At 49.4% G+C, this 23,866-nt stretch overlaps 11 protein-coding genes across 11 annotated transcripts; 5 read left to right on the top strand and 6 right to left on the bottom strand.

Moving 5' to 3' along the window:
• Window positions 1-617: 617 nt before the first annotated feature.
• Window positions 618-4,022, top strand: N7503_010153 (protein kinase family protein; the record flags this gene model as incomplete). Its single annotated transcript, XM_057069699.1, has 1 exon — window positions 618-4,022. The coding sequence occupies one exon, from the start codon at window positions 618-620 to the stop codon at window positions 4,020-4,022; it is 3,405 nt and encodes a 1,134-aa protein (XP_056916310.1).
• A 527-nt stretch (window positions 4,023-4,549) lies between these two features.
• N7503_010152 (CobW family GTP-binding protein) lies at window positions 4,550-5,976 on the bottom strand (the record flags this gene model as incomplete). The annotated part of the gene is made up of 5 exons (XM_057069698.1): window positions 4,550-5,444; window positions 5,504-5,600; window positions 5,651-5,662; window positions 5,711-5,794; window positions 5,850-5,976. The coding sequence occupies 5 exons, from the start codon at window positions 5,974-5,976 to the stop codon at window positions 4,550-4,552; spliced, it is 1,215 nt and encodes a 404-aa protein (XP_056916309.1).
• Window positions 5,977-6,168: 192 nt separating this feature from the next.
• N7503_010151 (Mob1 family protein) lies at window positions 6,169-7,865 on the top strand (the record flags this gene model as incomplete). The annotated part of the gene is made up of 2 exons (XM_057069697.1): window positions 6,169-6,549; window positions 6,600-7,865. Exons 1-2 carry the CDS (start codon window positions 6,319-6,321, stop codon window positions 7,863-7,865), a joined length of 1,497 nt encoding a protein of 498 aa, XP_056916308.1. The 5' UTR covers window positions 6,169-6,318.
• A 354-nt stretch (window positions 7,866-8,219) lies between these two features.
• On the bottom strand, window positions 8,220-9,818 carry N7503_010150 (uncharacterized protein; the record flags this gene model as incomplete). The annotated part of the gene is made up of 1 exon (XM_057069696.1): window positions 8,220-9,818. The coding sequence occupies one exon, from the start codon at window positions 9,816-9,818 to the stop codon at window positions 8,220-8,222; it is 1,599 nt and encodes a 532-aa protein (XP_056916307.1).
• A 456-nt stretch (window positions 9,819-10,274) lies between these two features.
• On the top strand, window positions 10,275-10,942 carry N7503_010149 (HIT family protein; the record flags this gene model as incomplete). The annotated part of the gene is made up of 2 exons (XM_057069695.1): window positions 10,275-10,352; window positions 10,430-10,942. The coding sequence occupies 2 exons, from the start codon at window positions 10,275-10,277 to the stop codon at window positions 10,940-10,942; spliced, it is 591 nt and encodes a 196-aa protein (XP_056916306.1).
• Window positions 10,943-11,179: 237 nt separating this feature from the next.
• N7503_010148 (HD domain-containing protein) lies at window positions 11,180-11,885 on the bottom strand (the record flags this gene model as incomplete). Its single annotated transcript, XM_057069694.1, has 2 exons — window positions 11,180-11,793; window positions 11,849-11,885. The coding sequence occupies 2 exons, from the start codon at window positions 11,883-11,885 to the stop codon at window positions 11,180-11,182; spliced, it is 651 nt and encodes a 216-aa protein (XP_056916305.1).
• A 213-nt stretch (window positions 11,886-12,098) lies between these two features.
• N7503_010147 (uncharacterized protein) lies at window positions 12,099-13,971 on the top strand (the record flags this gene model as incomplete). The annotated part of the gene is made up of 2 exons (XM_057069693.1): window positions 12,099-12,332; window positions 12,391-13,971. The coding sequence occupies 2 exons, from the start codon at window positions 12,099-12,101 to the stop codon at window positions 13,969-13,971; spliced, it is 1,815 nt and encodes a 604-aa protein (XP_056916304.1).
• A 120-nt stretch (window positions 13,972-14,091) lies between these two features.
• On the bottom strand, window positions 14,092-14,399 carry N7503_010146 (uncharacterized protein; the record flags this gene model as incomplete). Its single annotated transcript, XM_057069692.1, has 2 exons — window positions 14,092-14,205; window positions 14,262-14,399. The coding sequence occupies 2 exons, from the start codon at window positions 14,397-14,399 to the stop codon at window positions 14,092-14,094; spliced, it is 252 nt and encodes an 83-aa protein (XP_056916303.1).
• A 1,223-nt stretch (window positions 14,400-15,622) lies between these two features.
• Window positions 15,623-17,244, top strand: N7503_010145 (cytochrome P450; the record flags this gene model as incomplete). Its single annotated transcript, XM_057069691.1, has 4 exons — window positions 15,623-15,682; window positions 15,728-15,869; window positions 15,924-17,000; window positions 17,069-17,244. 4 exons carry the CDS (start codon window positions 15,623-15,625, stop codon window positions 17,242-17,244), a joined length of 1,455 nt encoding a protein of 484 aa, XP_056916302.1.
• A 248-nt stretch (window positions 17,245-17,492) lies between these two features.
• N7503_010144 (uncharacterized protein) lies at window positions 17,493-20,161 on the bottom strand (the record flags this gene model as incomplete). Its single annotated transcript, XM_057069690.1, has 5 exons — window positions 17,493-18,924; window positions 18,991-19,090; window positions 19,149-19,413; window positions 19,460-19,759; window positions 19,811-20,161. 5 exons carry the CDS (start codon window positions 20,159-20,161, stop codon window positions 17,493-17,495), a joined length of 2,448 nt encoding a protein of 815 aa, XP_056916301.1.
• A 946-nt stretch (window positions 20,162-21,107) lies between these two features.
• On the bottom strand, window positions 21,108-23,828 carry N7503_010143 (Rad4 family protein; the record flags this gene model as incomplete). Its single annotated transcript, XM_057069689.1, has 1 exon — window positions 21,108-23,828. The coding sequence occupies one exon, from the start codon at window positions 23,826-23,828 to the stop codon at window positions 21,108-21,110; it is 2,721 nt and encodes a 906-aa protein (XP_056916300.1).
• Between the last annotated feature and the right edge of the window lie 38 nt (window positions 23,829-23,866).

Raw genomic sequence — 23,866 nt, 5'->3', positions numbered from 1 at the left:
TCCAACGCACAGCATCGTCATCCCACCAATCATCGAGGGTTTCATCATCCCAATCAGGCACTGAGTGTCAGGCCGCAACGCAGCCTCACTTTTTTTTTTTTTAATTGGATCTTGATCTGTGCGTAGAATGAATCATATATCTTTTTCTCTCCCTTGATTGCATTTATTTCGAATAAGAAAACCCTGCACTGTGCTTTTGTTCGTTGCTGTGAGACATTCACACCTTGCAGTGGACCGACGCACAATTTCCACCGCTAACGTCCATACAAGTTTTTTTTGAAGAATCAAAAAAGTATTGAATACGTTGACCGACTATCTATTGAAATTTTCTCTGGCTGCACCGCCTTTTAAGTCACGGACCATCCCAGCCTCATCCCATTGCAACCCTTGTGTGACACACCAGATTGAAGCTTGAAAAAAAAAAGAATATAGAATAAGGGGGCAAACACGTGTGCCTTGAAGGTCAACAGTTGAGGTTCTTATACGGAGTTTTGTTTTTTTTTTTTTCCCTATAATCCTTCTCTATCTCCCCAAGCCTTTCCACTTTGGGCTCAATTCTTATGGCCGTCGGGGTTTCAGCTAGCGGGGGTGATTGAGTCGTTCCTTGCACAAGCCGTATGGCCATCTCCCTTGCAAGCAGCTGTAGCCCAACGCGGCTGGGTTTCCCAATGGACGAAAAGGGACCAAAGCAGAGCGTGTGGCATCGATTAGGACTACGACGGTGGCTGGGTCGTGATGATCGAGATTCTCGGAACCACGATGCCCTTTTCCCCCACAACCATAACCGAGCGTCCTCCATCGACAGTAACAAGCAAGACAACCTCACTCGTCGCCTGTCACGTCGCGTAGGGGTTGGTTTACCCCTATCTGGCCCCTTTAAACGCCAAAACTCCCAGCATCGTGATCAACTCGCACCCCTGAACCTCGAACCCCAGCACCGTCGTGCTCATTCGGCCGACCGTCGCCCGTTGAGTGCCCAAACAAGCCGGTCTCCACCGCCCGCCGTGGGCCCTCGACTTTCCGCGCCAGAGGTTCAGTGGCTCGGGCCGACAACCGCTACCACGGTCGACGAGCCCCTCGATCGCGAATTGGATACGCCCCTGGATCTGGAAGTAGACGTGGAGAACGATGAGACCGATTCCGAACCTGATTGGGACCCTTCCCCCGACATAATTGCCCCTGAGGCTGAGAGCGCACAACCGCCAAACACACTCGAGATGGAGCTGGAACGACGATGGATTTTGAACCTGAGCATGCACTTCCGGGATCGCTCGGAAAGGGAGAAGTTCTTCGTTACATACGCCGAAACCCCGACCCGATGGCGCCGAGTCACGATTTCTTGCGATTACCGCGGCGCAACCGAGGACTCACTTGAGCAGGATTTGAAGGAATTGCGATATCAGCGGGACAAATGTGCGCGAATTTACGAGTCGATCCGCGAATCCCTTCCCGAGATCCAATTTTACGATACCGTCACCAATTTGAAAGTTGAGACTCGCGATGGCCGTTTGCACGTTCATGTCACCGAGGACGTCAACGAAACGATTCCTTATCCTCCGGTCTCCAGTATCGGGCACCTACGGGGTGCTCGGTGTGTACCAGAGAACCTTTTGCACTTTGAATCCCATCTCTCTGGATTTGTTTATAAAGTACGGCTGGGGGCCCACGCGTATATCAAGAAGGAGATTCCGGGCCCTGATACGGTTGATGAGTTTTTATACGAGATCAATGCGCTGCATGCATTGAATCGCGCGCCCAATGTGATACAAGTGGAAGCGATTGTGGTCGATGAGCGACAGGAAGTGGTCAAGGGCCTGCTGATCAACTATGCGGCTCAGGGCGCGCTGGTCGATATTCTGTATGATCAGCGGGGAGAGCTTTCTTTTCCCAGACGGGAGCGATGGGCCAAACAGATTGTTCAAGGTCTCTGTGAGATCCATGAGTCAGGATACGTCCAGGGAGATTTCACGCTATCGAACATCGTGGTGGATGGCGAAGACAATGCGCATATTATCGACATTAATCGCAGAGGATGCCCCGTTGGATGGGAGCCGCCAGAGATTGCCGCGAAAATTGAAAGCAACCAGCGTATTTCCATGTATATTGGGGTCAAGACAGATCTGTATCAGCTTGGAATGACCTTGTGGGCCTTAGCGATGGAGGAGGACGAGCCGGAACGACAGCCTCGTCCCCTGCTCTTAGGAAATGAGGTGGATGTGCCCGATTACTATCGCCGACTGGTTGATATCTGCCTCAGCCCTACTCCCCGACACCGATTGTCCGCCAAAGACCTTCTTACCCTTTTCCCGACAGACCTTTTTTCACGATCTATGCCGGCAGGCCGGGCTCGAGATATCGCTGATCATGATCTAAGGCCTCTCGTCACAAAAAGCCATGGCGCAAACGCCTACCCTGTGGCTCTCCCCATGACCGGCGCCTTTGACTCCCTACCTCCCTTTGAAAACGACTTTTCCAAAGCACACAACGGCATGCCACAGCCGATTTTCTCAAACCACCACGATCAAGGCAAGGGATCAACACCTACACTTGCAGGTTCCAATGGGGGAGCAGCTTTCTTATCTCGCCATTCTTCGGCATCCACATTGAATCATCATGAAATTGATGATCTAGGACGAAGATGGGATATGCCAGAGCCTAGCTACGATAGAGCCGAACCCCAACCAGCTCATCATTCTGATACCCACGCGTGGACCAATAACGTCGGTCAAAATTTCCATTCCAACGTCTCAGAACGAGAAACGTCCCCCTCAGATACAACTCCATATCAGCCATCCCAGCCATCTATTGACCAAGATTCGATCAATGGACAAGATCACCCGCCCAACCCCGAACCCGCATCCGCCTCCCCAAGATCCGATGAACAGACGTCAATTCCAATCCAAGACGATGAACGGGTACATCAGCCGATTGAGCAGCCTGTCTCTGCTCCCACCCCAGCCGAACATCTCGGCGCAATGCCATTCCTCTTCCATTCAATCCTCCCTATCAATCCAGCTCTACCATTTTCACGACACCGGACATGGCCTTCAGTGGCAAAAGATACGCAACCTTCTTTACCAACTTATCGTGAACCTATACCAGACAATTCGGCTCTCTTGGAACACCTTTATCGATCTCGACTGCCTATCAATCCTGCCTTAAAGGATGATATCTACAATAATTCGAAACGCGATCTTTTCGAGTCACAACTACCTATAAACCCGGCTGTCCAGGATGGTTCCGCTAGATTTGTGGCCTCGTCTCCTGAATCTAAGCCATCTATCAGCGCAAAATCTAAGAAGGGCTTGATTGAAATCTCGCCGTTTGTCGAGTCACAACTACCTATTACTCCGGCTGTTGAGAATAGTTTTGCTAGGTCTGTGTCTGCGCCTCTTGAACCCAGGCCATCTACCAGCGCAATTATCGAGGAGGCAATACAACTTTCACCTCTTGTTGAGTCGCGACTACCTATAAATCCGGCTGTTGAGAATGGCCCCGTTATGGTGGTGTCTTCGCTCCGAGAGCGATACCTCTCCACCAGCGCAACTGTCGTGAGCGATTCTATCAAATCCTCTCCCCTTGTTGAGTCACGTCTTCCCATAAATCCAGCTGTTGAGAACGGTTCCGTGAGGGTTGTGTCCTCGCCTCTGAAGTCGAGACTCCCCACTCGCGAAAGTGTTAAGAAGGAAGCCATTGGATTCTCTTCGTCCCTTGTCGAATCACGACTCCCTATAAATCCGGCTGTTGGAGATGGATCCATGAAACTGGCCCTTTCTCTCCCTGAATCTCAACCTCCGGCCAAGAAAACCGAACACGAGCCTGTTGGATTGGTATCTACCATTCTCGAGTCACAGCTTCCGATTAACCCGACTGTCGAAGACGGCTTCGTCAAATGTGTTATCTCACCTGTCAAATCACAGCTCCCTGTCACCCAGGCCATTGACAACAATTCTGTCCGACTCATTCCCTCCCTTGTCGAGTCCCGACTCCCTATCAACCCAGCCTCTAGAGAATGTCTCTAGAGCGAGACCCTTGGACCATCCTCTTCTGGCCCAAGGTTGTGTAACTCCGAAGATTATGAACGCCAGATGATTTTCAAGTCCCAATTCGTGGGACTATACGATCGATACCCTCTTCATTTCTCGCTTGTATAGTTCTCCTATCATTGTCATTGTTGCGTTCCAAGCTAGCACTCCAAGGCATCAGCACCGATGGCGCATGCCGGCGAACTTTTGGCGTCCAAAAAGTCTTTTTCTTTTATTTCTTGTGGTGGATTTTATTCGATTTATACATCATTGCGTTTTTGCGTCCTTTTCCCTGCTTTGCCTTCTGTCATCTGCTTTTCTTCCCAATGTTTTCACCCTTACGGAGGTTTTAATTGTCCGGCGTTCTCGCACAGGCCTTTCAAGTGTACTTTGACCAAGCCTTTCTTTTTCTCTCTTTTAGCCATCATGGCTGTATTATTTCCCTCTTTTGTTGATTACTGCCATGCATCATTTCAAAACAATCGTTCCCCGTCAAGTATGATATCCGAACCCTCATCGGAATGTTAACTCCGTACATATGCTTCAAAGCTCTCCCTCCAGGGATCACCACTCGCTGTCAACCCTCTCCCAATCAGCACAATCTTGCACTGAACCTTCTTATCCTCATCTCCATCCTGGCTCTGAACTGAATCCCGAATCTCAAAAACATCCCTTACAGCCTGAATGATCTTACTTGATCCATCCTCTAGCACCAGAATACCCTTCAAACGATGAATCTCAAAATCTGTCGGCCATGACTCAGAGCCTGCACCGCCAGACACAGGCAATGTCGACTCCCATAGAACTTCCCGCAGCCATTCATCAACCTTTTCGACGCTCTTAGCAGGAATAGGCGGCGTGGCAATCGCAACAGTGGAAATAGCAGGATCCATATGACTATGTCCCTTCTTCCCGAAATCCATATCTGCCAGATGGTCATACGCATGCAAATCAAGCACCACACCCTCAATTTGCGGCGTCCGACTATGATCCGTAACATGGATCTTAGCAGCACTGTTGATTGCCGTAATGCGGTCTTTCACGGATTCGAGCTCGTCTCCGGTTACCAGATCCGTCTTGTTGAGGATGATCACGTCGGCATGCGAAATCTGCATATGTGCCATGGACAGCACTGGACCTGTATGCTCGTGCTTGTGTTTCTGGTCACGATCATTAGCGCTCTCTTTATGCGAATCGGCTTTTTCTTCAGGGGCTGGCTCGTCGAGGAGTCGGATGATGTTTTTTGCGTCGACGAGTGTTACGATCCCATCGAGATAGATTGAGCTACCGAGACCTTCGTCCATCCAAAATACAGGAGCAATGTTGCCTGGGTCGGCAAGACCTGTTGTCTCTAGGAGAATGTAGTCGAATGTGCCGCGGCGTTCCATGAGTGATTCGAGGGCCATGACGCCGGAGTCTCTGAGCTTATATTAGTATATATATGATTTGAAACTTTTGAACAGGATAATCAAACGTACTTCACTGAACAGCATATGCAGCCGTTGCCAACTTCCATCCATTCGGTGACTTCTTGGCCGCCTTCGTTCACGGTCAAAGGCTTTTCGATGTCCGAAGCTATAGTTCGTTAATTTATGTTTATGTTGTGGGAATTTACGCCTTCGTACAGTCACCAAACTCTATCATTCATTAGTATGGACTTTATATGCGAATTGTAGATAACATACCATTCATGATCACGGCGATCTTTTTACCATGTTTTTCCGTGAGGATGTAGTTCAACAGGGTAGTTTTTCCTGCCCCCAAATATCCTAATGGTCAGGTCAGCATTGTTTCATCTGATCAATCTTCTTTATTAGGTCGTACCTGTGACAAGAGTAATAGGAACTCGACTAGTCGGCTCCTCCTCTATAGAGGCAGGCTCGTCTGCTGGCGTCGCCATGACGTCGACCAAGTCTGGAGGTGCTTCATCATCGTCAATGTTGGATGACATGTTCAGTCTGTCTAACTCTATGGCTGTAGAACTATGTTCAAAGCTTGTTTTCTCTGAATGTTTAGATCTTCCACCAGGCAAAGAGTCGTAGATGCGGCAGAAGATGACGTTGTTTCCTAGAATGGAGAGTAGGGCTTAGGGCACGTGATGGTCATTTGTTGTTGCTTATCTGCTGCTTCAGCTTCGACCAAGTCCATGCTCAAGACGTCTAAATAAACTTCGGGATTCTTTTGTATCGGCGAGGGCGCGGACTTCCCATTCACTCTTTTATAACTTCCGGGTTCTCTCCTTTGATTTCGCGTCTCTCTTCCAACTATTCACCCCCCATACTTGTTACGCGCCATGACTACCGCAGTCTCCCCGTCTAGCTCCCCACGCCTCCCCAGTCCGCCCCCGTTCACAGAAGTCCAGATCGGCCCTCAGTCGCCTTCAATTGGCGAGGCTTTTGGCAAAGATGGGGAGCAAATTCTCGGAGCTGCTGCTGGAGAAGATGATGGTTCAACACGCAGGATCCGCCCGGGAACCAAAGCGGCTGACATGGCCTTTGGACCGCCGTTGATTCCTTTGTCGCAGGTATGTACCGACATCTCTAGACTTTCCCGAACGTCCGCTGATAATCCTAGCTTGATTCACCTTTCCAGCTTCAGGAACACCTTAAAGCTTTGTACCACCATTTCACCAAACCCGAAGGATCTGATATCGTCATCCCGATTACCCGCGAGGTCGCAATTCAGCTCGCTGATCCCCCAGAGGGCGTCGATCGATCGCTATGGCTCTACGAGTTATGCCGTTTCCTCACCATGAAAGTCAACAATCTGATCATCGCTTTCTTCGCGGAAGACCCACCCTGCTCTGTGCAGACCTGTCCCGAGATGCGCGCTTCCGAATGGCAGTATCTCTGCGCGGTGCACGACCCTCCTAAATCATGCTGCGCTATCGATTACTGCTGCCACACTCTTGATTGGGCTAATAATACCCTCACCTCGCCGAAATACTTCCCCAGCCGCCTGACGCTGGGCTCCGAGGCTGGCGGTGGCCCTCAGGCTAGCATGAGACACCTGACCAACGTTTTCCGTCGGCTGTACCGGATTTTCGCACACGCCTGGTTCCAACACCGGGATGTTTTCTGGGAGGTGGAGGGCCATGATGGCCTGTACATTTTCTTTAGGACGGTCTGCGACATTTTCCAACTTATCCCGGAGGACAACTATACCATTCCGCCTGAGGCAGAAGGTCTCGATGCGATTCAGCCTAAATTGGAGGAGCAGCCTGATAATAAGCGACTGACTATTCTTCGCAAGGAGATTGAAACCCCTCTTGCTGCTGAGGTCGAAGGTTTAGATCCGTCAATTAGCACAGGTGCCACCACTCGACGACACAAACATAGCCCTTCTACTGGATCGCGCGTCACAACCATCACAGAGAGTGCAGAGGATCCGGAAGAAATCTCGCAGATACACGCTCCGTTGCGTGAGGTGTTGAAGGAGTCGCCTGAGCCACGCCCTCCGTCCGCTGTGGAGAACCGTCCAAAATTCGAGCCTGAAGTCGAGAACACCGACCCAGCTGCCACAGAAGAAACCTCCACGTCGGCTGAGCCATCTTCTGATACTGAAGAGGAGTCTCAGGAAGCGATCGGGGAACCAGGCGAGGAACCAGAGGAATCAGAGGAATCATTGCCAGAGCCTGAAGAGGAAACAGAAGAACCGGCACAGGATGAAGAGGCCAAGCCCGAGGATTCTACGTCGACCGAGCCCCTGGAGGGCGAGGATGTGGCTACATCTTCCGTTGCTCAGGAACTCAAAGAACCTGAATCCGAACCCGAATCTCAACCTGAACCTCCGGCCCCAGCGTCTGAGCCTGAGTCTGAATCTAAAACTGAGGAACCTTGAGGTACCTTAGAGGTATTCAGCTCAGTTAACGAACCCTTGTATTTATGCCATTGCGGAACACCTAATGCTTTGCTTCGCGATGTGATTTTAATCTTATTTTCTTTATTGTAATATAGCTTCAGGATATTTTTCATGGTCAATGTCACAGATACCCGTTTCCTGGTACACTTTCTGTAGCCTTTCATCCGTGGCACAATCTACTCACAATCTACTCACAAATGTGATGAACCTATTAGTATGGGCCCGCACTACATCATGTCTTGCATCCATGAATAAGTATGCCCGACCTGATCACCTACATCTCCATACAAACCAAGATACCTACCATATCCAGCCCACTAAAAATTATAACATTCACATTCTCAGCTTCGGCATTGTTACCACCTTCTTTGTCGTACCACCATACCAAGCATCCTTCCTTACCTGAATCCTAAGATTCTGCTCCCAAATTTCCTCAGCCGCATACCCATACCAATTCCCCCACCGACACCACGCATCCTCACCACCCACCTGCTGACGCAAAAGCGCAATCGCACCCTCATTAACCACCCGTGCACCAGCCAGATAATGCAGCGGGGTATTCAAGTCTGAATCATACGCCATAACAGATAGCCCCTGATCAAGGAGGTATTGTATTAATTTCATTTGTTCCGGGAACTCCGACTCACACTGTTCAAACGATATCGGCAGGCCAGTAAAGAATCCTTTTCCATTTCGTTGCCGTTGATGTGGGTACCTGATATTCCGGATTGATTCCCTAGTCTTCGACGCAAGGTTCTGTATCTCGAGCGGCATGCATGCGATATGAAGTAATGTGTGTCCGTAGGCAGTTGCACCAGCTGCAGCGAGGGGTATATCTCGTTCAACGCGTTGGAGGGCATGTAGCGAATGACCCGCTGCTACATGCAAGATATGAACAAGGAGGTATGGCGTACGAAGGTTGAAATCGATTTGAGGATGCCGAGTCAGGATCTCGTATGCGGGTTCATTCCAGGAATGGCCATCTAGTATCGTTGCCATGAGCGGGGTGATACTGTTGTATACGTCTCCGAGCGGAATAACGTTAGGATTGAACCCTGCTTGTAGTAAATGGGTGAGCATCTCCGTATTCCCACTTGCGATTGCTTCGTGTAGCGGGGACGAGAGTGACAGAGATGAAGGCGTTGGCTGTTCCGGAATAGCTTTCAGCGCGGGAAACGCGGTCCAGAACGACCGGTCTGCGTTTGTATTTAGGAGTTGATCGACTATTTTCGTTGAAGATAGGCTAGCTGCCATGACGAGCGGGTGCACGACTTCGGTGTAGCGATTACGACGCCAACTATCGTCAGATCCCCTCCAGAAATAGTTGCGCGATCGCTTCTCTACTTCCCCCTCTGTAATGCAGTCCGTCTGTGCTGTGTCGACCTCAATCCTATCTAATTGTCTGGCTCTTGATGGTACATAGTAAGTCGCACTGTAGTTGACCCCGAAACGAAGGAAAAATGTCTGCCATACTTCGAACCAGGAGAGCGGGTATCCGTCTGGGTTCGCGCCTAGCTCAAGGAGGAGACTTATATTGTCGGGCGATTGGGATCGTATAGCGTTTATGAGAGGGCTCTCGCAGCCCGGGTCCTCGAATCGACAGATCGCAAAACTTGGGCTATGTGTGCAGTTCATTTGTGTTAGGAATTTTTGTCCGATTTCCGACCAGATATGAAGGTCCTTTGCATCTTGAAGATATGGTGTTGTTTCTTTGGGGATAGAAAGGTCTTTCTCTCGTCGATGCTGTATGAAATGTTGCCAGCCAGTCTCGATGTATTTGTGAAGGTCGTCTGTGTTGCCTTCAGCGATACTGCAAATGGTTGGCTTGCCTTGTTGAAAGCATTTGCAGTTGATCTCCCCGGGCAAAATATCGAGGTTTGCAGGATTGTCGGGGTTGTATGTGCGTGTACAACATAAGGTAAAGGCCTCCATCTGCAGGGATGTGGAGTAGATGGAGACTAAAAAGTGGGATTCCACGGCCTTAAGTAGGCCGTCATTGCAGTATCGTGGGAATTAAGACCGGAAACACGTCTAGCTGTCATCCCCCGTAAGCAGCCACAAATATAGACCCTAAGCGCTAGCTAAGTTAGTGAAGTAGCAGTGAGCAGACAGGGAAAGTGGGCCACTCTGTCACGTGGCGCAATGGCCTTTAAGGCATCTCCGATAGTCACCTGTGTATTTTCGAATTGTGATGTTGTAAAGTATATAGCTGATGGGGTTATGTATGTTTAATACATCAAATAAATAAGTATACGTGAAATTAAGCTTAATGTGTCTTAGATCAGCTTACATGTCTACTGATTCCCCCAATCTCTTATCCAATCTGATAAGCTTATCGCTCCTGCTCCAAACATCAACCCCGAGGTCAACTCTTCAACACTCTAAGCAATGACCAACACAAACATGTCAGCACTAAAAGGCGCTACAGCGCCAATACACTTTGGCTCATTCCTAGTAACACCACAAGTAAAAATCCCTTCCAATGCAAGACCCAACACCCAAAGACACCAAACCTGAGTACTAACGAACAACCTCCTTCATAGGTCTTCCACACAACCTCCCTCAGCTACGCATTGGTAAACCTAAAACCAATCCTTCCAGGCCATGTCCTTGTATCACCTCGCCGTGTCGTCCCCCGCGTCTCAGACCTGACACCCGCTGAAACAAGCGACCTGTTCCTAACAGTCCGGCGCGTGGGTCGGATGGTAGAACGGGTGTATGGCGCCTCGAGTTTGAATATTGCCGTGCAGGATGGCGTGGATGCTGGGCAGAGCGTGCCACATGTGCATGCGCATATTATTCCGCGGAAGGCGGCTGATTTGGATTATCGGGGTGGGACAGATGCTGTTTATGACATGCTTGATGGGGAGGAGGGAGATGTTGGAAAGGCTTTCAAAAAAGCGGAGGGAGGTGAGAGGGCGGACGTTGAGACGCCAAAGAAGAAGGCGAAGTTTCCTGTTGTGGATAATGAGGCGAGGAAGCCGAGGACTATGGAGGAGATGGGTGCTGAGGCAGAGATGTTGGCACGGGAGATGGAGAAAGAGCCAGTTGATTAAAGTAATTAAGGTACCTGGTACCTGGAGCCTGTATATTATGGGTGCTACGTATAAGATTACTCATAAACAGATGAGATTGTTTGAATCTGAAAGACCATGCAGTCGTACATCATTGCGCATCAATAACATTGCAGCTCGTCTTCTATGGTATCTAGGTTGCCACTAAGCCCAATCCAATTAAACCAACGCCCATCAAATCAATCGCTAGAACATGCTACTAAAATCTTCACATGTCCTCTATGCATCGCTCTTGTTGTATTTGGGACGCTCAGCGACAACCTGTTTCGCCCAAGCCTGGATCTCAGGAAGCTGAACCTTGCTTGCGACGTGCTCAAATTCCGAGAGATCGACCTTGTTCGAACGCTCGTATTCCACCATCTGGAGCAGCAGCTCCATCTTGTCGATATCGTGCACGAACTTCGCCTCCAAGGTCACATTGTCTTCATATTCTTGGAAAACATCCTTAATTTGCTGTCCGGAGAGCGCGCCACCCGGAACATTTCCAAGCAGAGTAGTGACAATGTAGTCCATGACGGACGCTTCGCGACGTGCCTTCTCGGCTTTGGTAATGTGAAGGTCGACAGGAGTAATATCACCAACCAGCGACTCAGCCATGTCGTGGATAAGAGCCATCTTGGTGCAGTGGGGAATGTTGATTTTAGAAGCCAGCTCAGGCGGGGCAAGCATGGTCATGATCGACATGCGATACATGTGGTCTGAGATCGACTCGCCGTTGATTCCAAAACGGCGCCATCCTTCGCGCTTGGTTGTCTTCAGGCGCTCGATGAGGTGGAAGAACGCGACCGGCGATTCGGAGTTCTCCTCTGGTGGGTGGGGGAGGGTGGATAGCACTGCGAAAGAAGTTGTTAGTCAGTGTTGGTCAAGCTTGTCGCGACTCCCACATACCGGTCTGGGGGGACCAATCAGAATTATCGGAACCCATGATAGGCAGATGAGGGGAGAGTGAAAAGTAGAAGATGCGCAAGTCCAGTGAAGAAGGAATATAAAGGGAAAAGAATAAAGGAAAGACAAAACCATGGGAAACTGCGGGACCAAAACTGATAGGCACAACAAACAGTGCAAACCCCCGTTATCGCATTGTTGACGGCACAATCAGCCCGCCGTTTACTAACTAATCTCCGTCCATTTGTTAACGATGGCTGCTTCGAGGCCAGCGCGGCCCAAGCCCTTGGACTGGTCAGGTCCATCGTACCTGACGGTCTTTGTCCGCAATTTGAAACTACTGCAACTTGACCAGCGCGATGATTGGCCCGAAATCACCCTCCGCCGTCTGTCGTCGTCATCCGCGAACCAGCGACAGCGCATTCGCCTAGTCGAGTGGGCTCTCTACCACCTGTTCGCCATCTGGGATCCGGAGGGTACTCAAAATGTGCTACGCTCCAGCTATTAGACAGTAAAATTGTGGTTCACAGCTAATAATTGTATAGAAACTCCGTCCCTTTTTCCCACCGCTAGAACCCCTACAATCCGTCAACCTTCGTGCAGCACTCTTCCGTGCTTTAACCGAATTAAAGAAAAATGGCGACCTAGGGCGAGAGACAATTCTACGCAAGACGATGCTGGATGATTGTAAAGGCGAGAAATTCGATGAGCTGCTTGCTGTATTCTCGACGGCGGTTTTACGCAAGCTACTTGCAATGTCCGCGACGGATACATTGTGGAACTCTGCTACGAAGCTTTCTATGGCCAATGCTATCTCTCCGGTAGACTATCAAAACATTTTGCCACTCATCGTTGCTCATCAAGTTTCCCTCGGTGCGGCAGGGGGGCGCCGTGCACGGGTGCAAGAGGCGTACGAACAGTTTTCGCAGCTGCTTGATAACAAGAAGATCGAGCTTTCGGAGCGCGCCAACAAGCAGGATCAGAACTTGGGTCAGATGCAGGTTGATCCGGACACTTTGGCACGTGAGCTTCGAGCCAATTGGTTGGGGAGTGAGGAATGGGCTACCGCGTTGCTCGACGGCGGTGCACAAGGTAGCACAGATGCTTTCTTGGAGCTGCCATTCTCACAGGCCTGGGCTCGTGCAACCGATTCATCAGTGGCTGATCTAAGTGCCGGTGCCAAGCAGGACCTAGTTGTTGATCTCGAGGCACGAGTCTTGCGGCTCCGGAGCCGACTACGCAGGTGGCACGAGTTCAATGAGTCCATTCGCAAGGAACGTGATCAAAATGGTTCTTCTGCCAGTGCAAAGCCCCAAGAGCCTCGCCTGCTATTCCGTGATCATCAGCCTCTCACGGTGGCAAGTATCTCCAAAGCTGTACGACAGCCCGCGGATCGCAGAAGGGTGCTTAAGGACGTAGATCGATCATTCATGTCGACCGTCAATGAGGCCATCATCCGTATCAATGGGAAACCTCGGAATGAAATGAGTCGCAATTTGTCTGACAACAGCATTAAGGTCCATCCACTGCCAGTTAGACCAAAGAGTGCCAATTACCAAAGCACATCGTCATCAGAGAGCGAGGCAGAACCTCCTATGCCTCAAGTTCCTAGATCAACATATCTGAGCAGTATGGCCCCAAGTTCTGAGCCAGAGACTACTCGGGCCATGACCTCCACCCCCATTGTTCGTCTCACGCCCGAGCCAGAGTCCCAACTCGATGAGTCAGACTTCGAGCCCGTCAAACCTTCAATCTCCCACTACAAGCTCACTGAACGCACCCGCAAATCCATGTCTCTGGTTCCACCTCCCCAAACACACGAATCCCGCCCTCGTCAGCGCCGTGGTCCACGACCCTCCCTCCCTGTGAACCAATTCGAGACTCCCCGAAAGGCCTCCGAACCCATTACAAGATCCGGCGCATCGACGCCGCAAGACAAACTCTTCGAGGAAGATGCCGAATATGCCAGCATCTTCAAGTCACGGCCGCGAGTGGCGCTTAGCCCTATCTCATCGCCTGCAGTGCACATCAGTCCCGAGCTTGACCAAGATGAGTTTGATTTGGAGTACGACAAGGCAGAGTGGAGAGATGTGGACTCTCCGCTGGCGACAGCTAGGTACAGGTAGAAGGGAAGGCTGTGGCTTAATGTTTTTGGGATTATTAATTGCACATAGAATACTCATACATTAATTGTAACTATCTCATTTCCATTCTTTTCGGGTATTCATTCCTCGCTATACACCTTATTACCCATTACCACCTCCGCATTCCTTGGCCGCATTTTCAGAACAATCTTTCGCCACTTCAACAACCTTGACGTGCGATGAATCCTGCTTGATTGTAGTCGCGATTGAGTCGAACTGTTTCCGTTAGTAAAAAAAATACCACGCATCCACAGAACAAAGGCTCTACTTACGCTTTTTGATCTCAAAGTAGATGGTCTCTCAAGGATCTCGATATCATCTTTGGGAGGCGTTCGATACCACAGGAGTCTCAGTACTAGACTGAACACCGCCGAAATGGGAAACCATATTATTTGCAAAGAGGAAAACATTTTGAAGGCGTTGGAAGAGCAGTCAAAACCAAGGGAGAGAGTATGAGGATGTTCAATGTCTTATCGAATGCAAGGGGTTGTTGCAAACTATGCAAATCAGGTTCGAGTATGTATGTGAGGGAGGATGTAGCGACGTACAACGTACGACTGTAATACGTAAGAGGCTCCTTGCAGTGAAGTTTTATTTCTTGATTCGAATGAAAAGGCAGTGCGGGGGTGATGCATAAGACTCGTATTGACGAAGGTTGTTCACATGCCATCCTGGGAACCTTATCCAAGTGGTCAAATGTCAAACGGTAAGAATTCTCAAGAACTTCTACAGGCCTCATTCGAGGAGATTTTGTATGTAGATGGATATATACGAGACAAGACTTATTAGACTAGCTCAATTGAAAGGCAGGTGTAGGTTGGGAGAATAAGCGGGTAAGAAACGAGCAAAGGTGAGAAAGAGTGTGAATAGCATCAACAAGATTAATTGTATACAAAGTTAGATAGTTATATAACTTTCCCTCTAGGTTTGGCTAGATTGATTCTGGCAATAAGCACCCTATTCCATCAATGGTGGATGCTAGGGGGCAACTATTGTAAACAGAGTGTATGTCTATAGCAAGCGGTGTATTGGCCCAGACGTTACGCAGCCATCACTAATCCCCCCATCATGGTCATCTAATCAGGACTCATGCACGTAGCCTAGACAACCCTTTCACAAACGGTTTTTGTATGAACAACGCGGTACATAGCGATCATACCTTGTACACAAGTTCCGACTTGTCGGGCGAAGCCCGAATGTCCGATGTATACAGCTCGGCCTTGACAGAAGCCGAACAACCGAAAAGTTCAAGTTTCACAACTACTACGAAAGTTGATGCCACCGATCGATGAGATTAGTGCAGTAGCAAATATCTATGTATTTTTTATTGGATTTATCAGGACCTAAAACACCATGGATGTAGATAGATTCATACTTGTCTGTCCGCAGTCTCCATCTTCTGAGTCCGTGCGGAGAAAGATGCACCAATGAGGTTAAGTTTCAGTAATGCTTAGCCCTAAGACTCCACATCTTTGTTGTCCTGAGATGATCTGCATACAAGAGTCGGGGCTTCGGTGGTTGCGACCGGTGTTCTGCCAAAACCCGTGAGCCTCTCAGTGCATGGTCGCTTATAAAACCTAGACAGCCCAACTGCAGAATTGTAATTCATAAGCAACCACAAAAGACCATAAACATGCTTTCCGTTAGCGATATTCCAGCCCTTCTGGGGCTCATTCTGGGGCTATTCAGTCTAGTAAATCAACCTTCCCTCTATCACGATCGAAATTAACCTTTCCAGCATTTTCTGTACCAACGAATCACCAACCCACTTGCTCACGTACCAGGTCCCGAAATCTCCAAATGGACAGACCTCGTATACAAATACTACTGGTTCAGCGGAAAGATCCCATACTATGTTCATAGTCTGCATGAGAAATATGGTAAGGACATCGACATCACAAACACAGCGGAATAAAGTGCTGACCTCCCACAAGGCCCCATTGTCCGCACAAGTACGACTCAGGTCGACATTTGCGACATAGAAGTAGCACGAGAGATCCACAAGACCAACAGCCGCTACATGAAATCCAACTTCTACAATGTACTGGTAGCCAAGAACTTCCAAAATTTGTTCAGTACAACGGACCCGAAGTTTCACTCCAATCGACGACGTCTCTTGGCTACACCCATATCCGACTCCTCGCTCAGCAAGCACGAGCCTCTCATCTCGAAAAGAGTCAATCTCGCCATCGAAAAAATAGCACAAGAGATGGACAGTCGCGGCGTTGCCGACGTATTCAAATGGTGGCTATTCATGGCAACAGATGTGATTGGAGAATTGACATTTGGAGAGTCATTCCAAATGCTCGAGAGTGGAGAGAAAAACCAATACAGCAAGGACTTGGAAAGTCTGTCAAGTCTCCAACCGATCCGAACCACATTCCCAAACATGGTAGACCTTGCCCGACGTCTCCCACTACCAATTTTCAATCGGGCCGGCGCAGTCGCAAATAGAATGTCCCAGTATGCACTTCAATCACTAGAAAGGTACACAACGCACCTCGAGAGTGGCCCCAGCACCGCGAAACAAACACTTTTCACAAAGATCTTCGATGAGAAAAACGGTCTTTCGCTACGAGAAATCCTATACGAAGCGCAGGGATATATCGTTGCTGGAAGTGATACCACAGCTGTGACGCTCACGTATCTCGTTTACTCTGTCTGCAGCGATGCACGAGTACGGGAAAAATTGGCAATCGAAATCGCATCTCTCCCTGAGCCAATCTCAGATAAGGATCTTCGGAATTTGCCCTATCTGAACCAGGTTATTAGCGAGACGCTTCGTTTGTATACTGCTGTTCCTTTCGGATTACCGCGATCTGTCCCTGTGGGAGGTGTTACCCTGAAGGGGATGTATATTGCTGGTGGAACCACGGTTTCAACACAATCGTACAGTCTTCATCGGGATCCCGGGATCTTCGCTGATCCTGATAGGTTTTATCCTGAGCGGTGGGAGGATCCGAGTAAGGATATGAAAGACGCTTCGATACCGTTTGGAGGTGGATCGCGCAGTAAGTTTTCTCAACTTCATTTCGCGAAAGAGAATTCCAAGGTTGATGCTGATCTTTGTCTTGAAAAGTTTGTATTGGGATTCATCTAGCTCGCATTGAGCTTCGATTGGCAACCGCCTTGTTTTTCCGTCGCTTTCCTCGGGCTAAGGTCTCTTCCAGTGAGGGAATGTCTAGTGATGATATGGTTATGAAGGCGTTCTTTCTGATGGCTCCTCAAGGACATCGATGTCTGGTAGAGGCTTAAATTCTATGATTGTTCTGGTGCAGACAGGGGTAAATTTGCTTGTCCCTATTATAAAATGTCACTAGCTTTGCCGTTATAAAATTGTCTCTTTGTCTATTTTGATTGAGAAATATTCCACCAGATATACATGACAGGTCCCAAGACCATGGTGACTGAGTGGACATCTTCAAGACTTCTCGGGCATTTTTGTAATACCCTTATTTGACTGACAATTCATTATTGATAGCTATGTAGAATACTGACCCAGACTACTTTTGGAACACTTCCTTCATTGAAGCATAGACCCTGATCTTCAGTTCAGGAGACATCATAGACGTCTGTCCCTCATTTACACTATAAGAAACAGAATTTGCCACCTTTTCCTTCGCACGCTTTTCAAACCAAGCTAGATGTCTCCAATCGATAAAGATTTCATACCCGTCACCCTGATCGTGAACCAGAATAGATGGCGCGGTCCCCTTGAACCTATCTTCCAGAGATACACGGACTTCTTTGCCCCAAGAATTATCCAGACGAGTATTAAGCACGATTTGGTTCTCGGATCTGCGGAATGAGAGCAGGAACACAATGTTACCACCTCCCTTTTTGGTGTCCGAGAAAAACACCTGGGTATTGTCAATACCAGAAGATTTGACCGGGGTCATATCCAGACTAGCTGAATCGATGATCACAACGGCGTCAGGCCCCATGGGTCCCTTGAAAGCCAGGAACGAATTGATATTCAGATTTGCCTGGGGAATATCAGGCATCGTCGGTGGCGGGACTGTCATGGGCTGTCTTAGAGATGGATCCAGTGCACCGTCAGCTCCGCCGGAGATAGAGGGTTCCTTTTTGAAGTTTTCCAAGAGAGGCGCTTTTGTCGCGTCCTTATACTGAGTTGAATCATTGGTGCTTCCAATAATTTCAAGATCGAGGGGGTCAAGCTGGTTCCGAGGAACCTCTTTGCCTCCTTTGAAAACTCTCCAGTATGCACGTTTTTGCAGAAAGGCTAGAACGTCCTCCTTTTTCAGGCTAGGCAGATCTTTACCGCCTGCTTTCAGGATAGTAATCAGCACTGGGGTGATGGAAATGGCTGCAGTAGATTTTAGGTTTGCCTTTTCATTATCCTTGCAGTTCGTACAGACAACTTTGCCTGATGCCTGATCTTCTGGCTTTTGACTGAAGTTATAGACCTCGGTAATCAAGTCTGTAGCGGCGTTTTGCGTCACACCATCCTGAGAGAGAAAGATGCGGATCCAGAATGGTTCTCCACCAAACCCATACTTACGGTAGCGGATGCTAAATGCAAAATCCAGGTTTTTGGTTGCATCTTCGAGATACTCCACTCCCTCGAGATTATTGGTGGTGTCAATCAGTTGTTCTCTCGACACTCCATAAAGATCATTGATAGCTTTGCGGAGATCTTTGAGAAAGGGCTCCGCAGTATAGGCTTGGGGATCGTATTTCCAGGTCTGCAACTCTGGATAGGTATACCCAAGGCTATAAGGGTAGCGAACGTCATTAGGTACCATGACAGTTCCACTGACGTCTTTGTGGAATGGCCGTAGCTCGGTTTCAGTGGTGATTTTAGTACCAATGGGAAGGCCAATTATCTCCTGGAAGAACTCATTGACCTGGCTTTCCTCGATCCATTTTTCAGGGTTTAGAGCTTGCCATAAAGCAAAGATACGATCAATATTACTGTCCTCAGATTAGTCCCGAGTCACTAAATTAAACTTACTTTCAAGAAAAGAAATATCAATATACCAATGATGAAGCCAAAACGTAGGATCGAACGATGCCACAGGGATTTGTGACATGTGTCCATTGAAATCTCCTCCCACCCAGCCGTGGAGGTTGTTGTGAACTAGAAAATCGGTTAGAATGATACTAGATACATAAAGCTTGCAGTTACAATAACCCACTGTACTCAATATTAACGTCATTTGCGACGCTTTGGTCCTCGGAAAGCTGGGCGGTGGTTGCAAAGGTAGAATATTCCATAGGGATGGTGAGCAGACGGTAAACCATCTCTGCAGGTTGTCCATAAGGCGAATCTGCGACCCACTCAGGTTTCTTTAGCGCATCTTGAACTTTATAATTGTTCACCACCCCGTGTTTCCAGGCCGTGCTGCCTGAGATGTTGTCACCCTCTTGGGGCCAGCGACTGGTACCAATACATTCACCGTACTATCTCAATGAGCTGGGTTCCATACACTTCGTGTTTTGTACGTACAAAGATCATATCTCCATCAGGGGCCCACGGATCCTTGAAATTCGCCATGCCAGCCGAAGACATAGGTTGATTTGTCGGCATACGAAATTGAAAAAGAGGGTTAGTGATAGTCTCTTCGCTCTTGCCATCCGCGGTCGGCACAAGTGTAGTGGGATATTTGCACAAGTCAGGCACCGACGTGGTAATACCCCAATCCCAAAAAGGGAGGCGCCAGGTCTGGGCGGCTTTCTGCCAGTCTGATCGTCCCTCCTCGGCAAAATTGGGAACTATCTCATTGTTCATGATCTCGTAAATTCGTTGCTAGATTGCCATTAACTGATATTTTACAAGAGGTCAAAGTGGAGCGCATACCTCATAGAGCGCAAGATACGCACGATGCCAGACTGGGAACAAGATGTTATTGTGAGTGCAGTACCCCTTGCCCTCAGCCTCTGATTTATCGATAGGTTCATCCCACGGCACATTGGGCTGTCCGTGGATCCCGGCAATCTGAAAATATGAGTCTCGGTCTGTGGGGGTTATCTGCTGAAACCGATATAATGCCATGATGAAGAGCTTGACTTGCTTTTCGTTGGCGGGGTCACTGCTCCATGTGTCGATATTTTGCCTGATAGGCACCTCAACAGTAGGACTACCGGCAACCCTGTCTTGTAGGGGGATGCCAGTGATGGGGAAGTATTTCCATTCTGTTGTGGTGGCCATTTTTGCAGACCTTGTTGGCAGCCGCGATCTGTGTGAAGCTCTTCGGGATGTTCTCGAATGGTTATGAGGAATGAAGTGCTTGAGGAAAGACATGTGGATTCAAATTGTCTGGCGTGAGCGAGGTGAGTATTTATATTAGAAAAGAGCAGACCTCAGATACATATCACAGTCGTCTTGTTTATTCTCGGTAAGCCTACAGCCCCTAGCCCCGGGGGTGTTCGAGGCTGGCTGAGACAAACTAAAGTAGTGTAACGAAAATTCGAGTATAGCTCTGCATATAAGTGTGGAGACGTCAAGAAATCTGCGTCTGCAGGCAAGTGCCTAGGTGGTGCTTCTGCTGTTCGTTAGCTAGAGCCTGCATTCATGGACTTCCATGTATGTTATTCCCTGTCGTGTTTTCTGTCCGAGATGCACAGTGGAGGGATGAGCACCTCGGATCTTCGTGGAACCACGCGAGTCAGTCAATGCCTATGAACAATAGCGATCTCAGTGTGACCTGGCACAGCCCCGGACGGCCGATCTCTGGCTCTCTCCGAGTTCAGAATGCGAACTTCCTTGTTTTGTGCAACTATATCCACGTATACAGGTCGAATTCCAGCTTTGTCTGCTGATTGCTCTTGCTCTATTCTAGTAGCGGACAAGAGCATGACGAAAATTGCAAGACCTTCAAAAGCCAAAAAGCTCCCGAAATGCCTACAATTCCTGGGCCACGTTCTTTCTGTACAGTAAGAAACCCTAGCCAGTTTTAGGTGCCAGTTGAACCGCCGATTAGCCAATCCATCCTGCCCGGAGCGGCCCGTACCCGTGCCGTCGACCCACCTCTCCAGTACTTTATGTAGATAAGAAGAGCTTCTTCACTCTCTCTCCAGAATAAAATCCGAACCCCTTTATGAATACAAGTCTTTCATGATTATCATTACAATCTAAAAATACATTATTTCGTATCTCAGCCACCCCGCCGACGACGTCTAGTATTCCTCGAGGGCGCATATTCAGGCTCCGAATCATCCCCTTCCTCATCAGAGGTAGATGGTATCGAAATGGGAGGCGACAAGTCCCCAGACGAATCGTCTTCATCACCAGGGTGATTAGAACCGTCACCGACAAGATTCTCCTCATCTTTGTGATGCTCAACAATCAAGTCATCGTCTCCATCGTCGCCTTCACCAGGCAGTAAAAAGCCTCCACCATGCTCGACAGGATCATAATCCTCGGCACGATCCTGAGCAGATTCATCATGAAAATGCCGTTCATCAACATCATCGACGGCAGTCTTCTTGCGCGCCACAAATGGATTATGAGTCTCCCGCTCACGATCATCAGCAGGATCCCCACCACCATATTCCTCGCGCACACGCTCGGCAATCCGCAACCCAAACAAAAACTTACGCCACGTCTGCAAAATTCGTTTCTCAGCCTTCAGCTCCTCGCGCTTCCGCTTTTCAGCCGCGTCCACGCGCCAGGCATCTCGAAGCAGATCTGCATTCTCGGACGCAACAACTACACCCTGGATAACGGGGACTGCCATCTTAGATCCGAACTCGAAACCAGTCACCGCTTCCGCGTAGTCAATTCCGAGCTTTTTACAAAGCCGCACGGTGGCTGGGAGTGGGACGTGTGTAGCGCCGCGAGGAACCATACTCGGGACGAAGCAGTCGATATTCCCGTAGTCGTTCTTCGGAATGATTCCATCGACGATGGGTGGTGGGATGATGTACTCCGTCTGATCTCGCGAGTATAGTCCCTGCATGGGTTTCTCGCCGGTTTCGCGCTGAAGCTCTTCTACCTCGCGTTTGCGCATGAGGGTTACGGCACGTATGGGGACGCGCTTTAAGGGCACTGAGCCGGGTTGGACCTGGCGGCCTTCTTTGTGCCAACTTTCTGCTGACATGCATTTGACGACGTCTGCGCGGAGGTATACGAGTTCCTCTTTTGCGCGGGCGCCTTTGCCGGATGTGAAGGTGCGTACGGACTCTGAGCCTGGTTTGAGAGCTTCCTCGCGGCGTAGGAAGCGCTCTAAGACGAACTCGGTGGATGTGCGGAGGCTTTGTAGTGTATCTCCCGTCTGAGCTGGTTTCTTTTTCTCTGGTTGTTTTCGCTGGAGATCTTTTTCGTCTTCTAGTTTGTCGACCTCTGTTCGCTTTTGGGGAGGTCTTTCGTACCCACGCATCACTACTCGGAACCAGTCAAATTCAAGATATTCACCACGGCGGCCAGGTATCGGGATCTTGTCCACGGGCATTCGGAAGCCCTTGGTTTTCCCGGGCCATGTACGTCTCTTGAGATACCGTGTCGTGACGTCCTTGGCTGTCCCGTCGGCAGAATGCGCAACGACGTAGCAAATCACCTGCTTGGCTTTTTCAGCTTTGGCACCGCGAGGCTCGAATGCGGCTTGGAGATCGGCGGTGGGGGCTAACGGGTTGGATAGCACAATGGGGTCCACAGAAGTGATCTCGTGGGTGACGGGGGATGCAACCTCAGTCCAGTATATTGGAAACAACAGGTCATTGTCGTATGCACTGCGTCCCTTCTTTTGCTTGGGTCCTTTTGGTTCGGAGTCGGCATCAGACTCCGACTTATATTCAGCTGCTTCTGCAGGTTCTTTGTCTTGTTCTTTCTCTTGTTCTTGTTCTTGTTCTTTCTTAGTCTTGGGTGGCGTATAGATTTCTGCTTTAGTCCAACCAAATCCTAATGGTTGTAGGCTCCCTACCAGCCTTGCTTCGATTCCTAATGCTCGTATTAAAGCTGTGAACAGCTGAGCTCCAACATCCCGAGAACCCTGCATGCTTTCTGCCGTTGCTCGAAACTCTTCAAGATTAGCAATCCGCTCTCCATGGCGCTCGGGATCATGGTCTTCTTTATGGAAGTCCTTCAGTACCATGTCAAGTGCAGCGACTGGGCGATAACCATGCTTTCGCAGCCCAGGGGCCGTGATGCGAAATTGTTTCCGCCAATATGCCACTAGGACTTTGAGAAGGATGATAACCGGATCTCCACGACTCATATCAGGCTGTCCGGGCTCCAGTCGCTCCAAGTCCTCGCCCCAGTCCTGGCTCTTGCGAGCTTTCTTGCCTTTCTTTTTACTCTTAGGCGGATCCGGCTTTTTCTCCGGCAGCTCTAACCCGGACGCGATTCGCCATTTTTTTACTTCCTTGTGTATTCCCTCGGGCAGCTTCTTCCGTAGTATTTCATGGATTTTGGCATCGTTGATCCACGCGTTGCGAATGGCATTATGAAAGAGCAGGCACTGGACATGCATGCAGTGCGACTGCATGCGAATCTGGCGCTCGATCTTCGTCGGTCCCTTCTTGGGATCCACCAAATCCACGATCTCGGTTTCATTCTTGTCTAGTGTCAATTCTAGATCTTGCAACTCCGGAACGGCCAGCGTTGGGGTAGTGTTCGTGGTTCTGGTATCGATGGCATCTTCCCAGTCTATTTCGTCATCAGAGTCCTCGTCGTCGGACGCTTCCGCTGGCCCTGCGACCGGTGTAGTATTTGACTCTCCGAACCCCTCAGGAAGATCGCTGAGCTCAGAATCGGAATCAGAGCTTGACTTGGAGTCGGGGACGGGCTTGGCAGGGATATCATTATGGGCCTGGGCCTGGCGTTTGGCCGGGGGCGGGTCCTCGGAGGAGACGCGCTTACGGGGGACGAATGGCGGCATGCGCAGAAGCAGATAGCACTGGAATATAGCGAAGCTAG

Source organism: Penicillium pulvis (genome assembly GCF_028828015.1).
Source record: "Penicillium pulvis strain IBT 33274 chromosome Unknown scaffold_8_segment0_segment0, whole genome shotgun sequence".
Taxonomy (NCBI): domain Eukaryota; kingdom Fungi; phylum Ascomycota; class Eurotiomycetes; order Eurotiales; family Aspergillaceae; genus Penicillium; species Penicillium pulvis.
The sequence above is the reverse complement of the archived record's forward strand: the minus strand, read 5'-3'. Positions and strand labels throughout refer to the sequence as shown.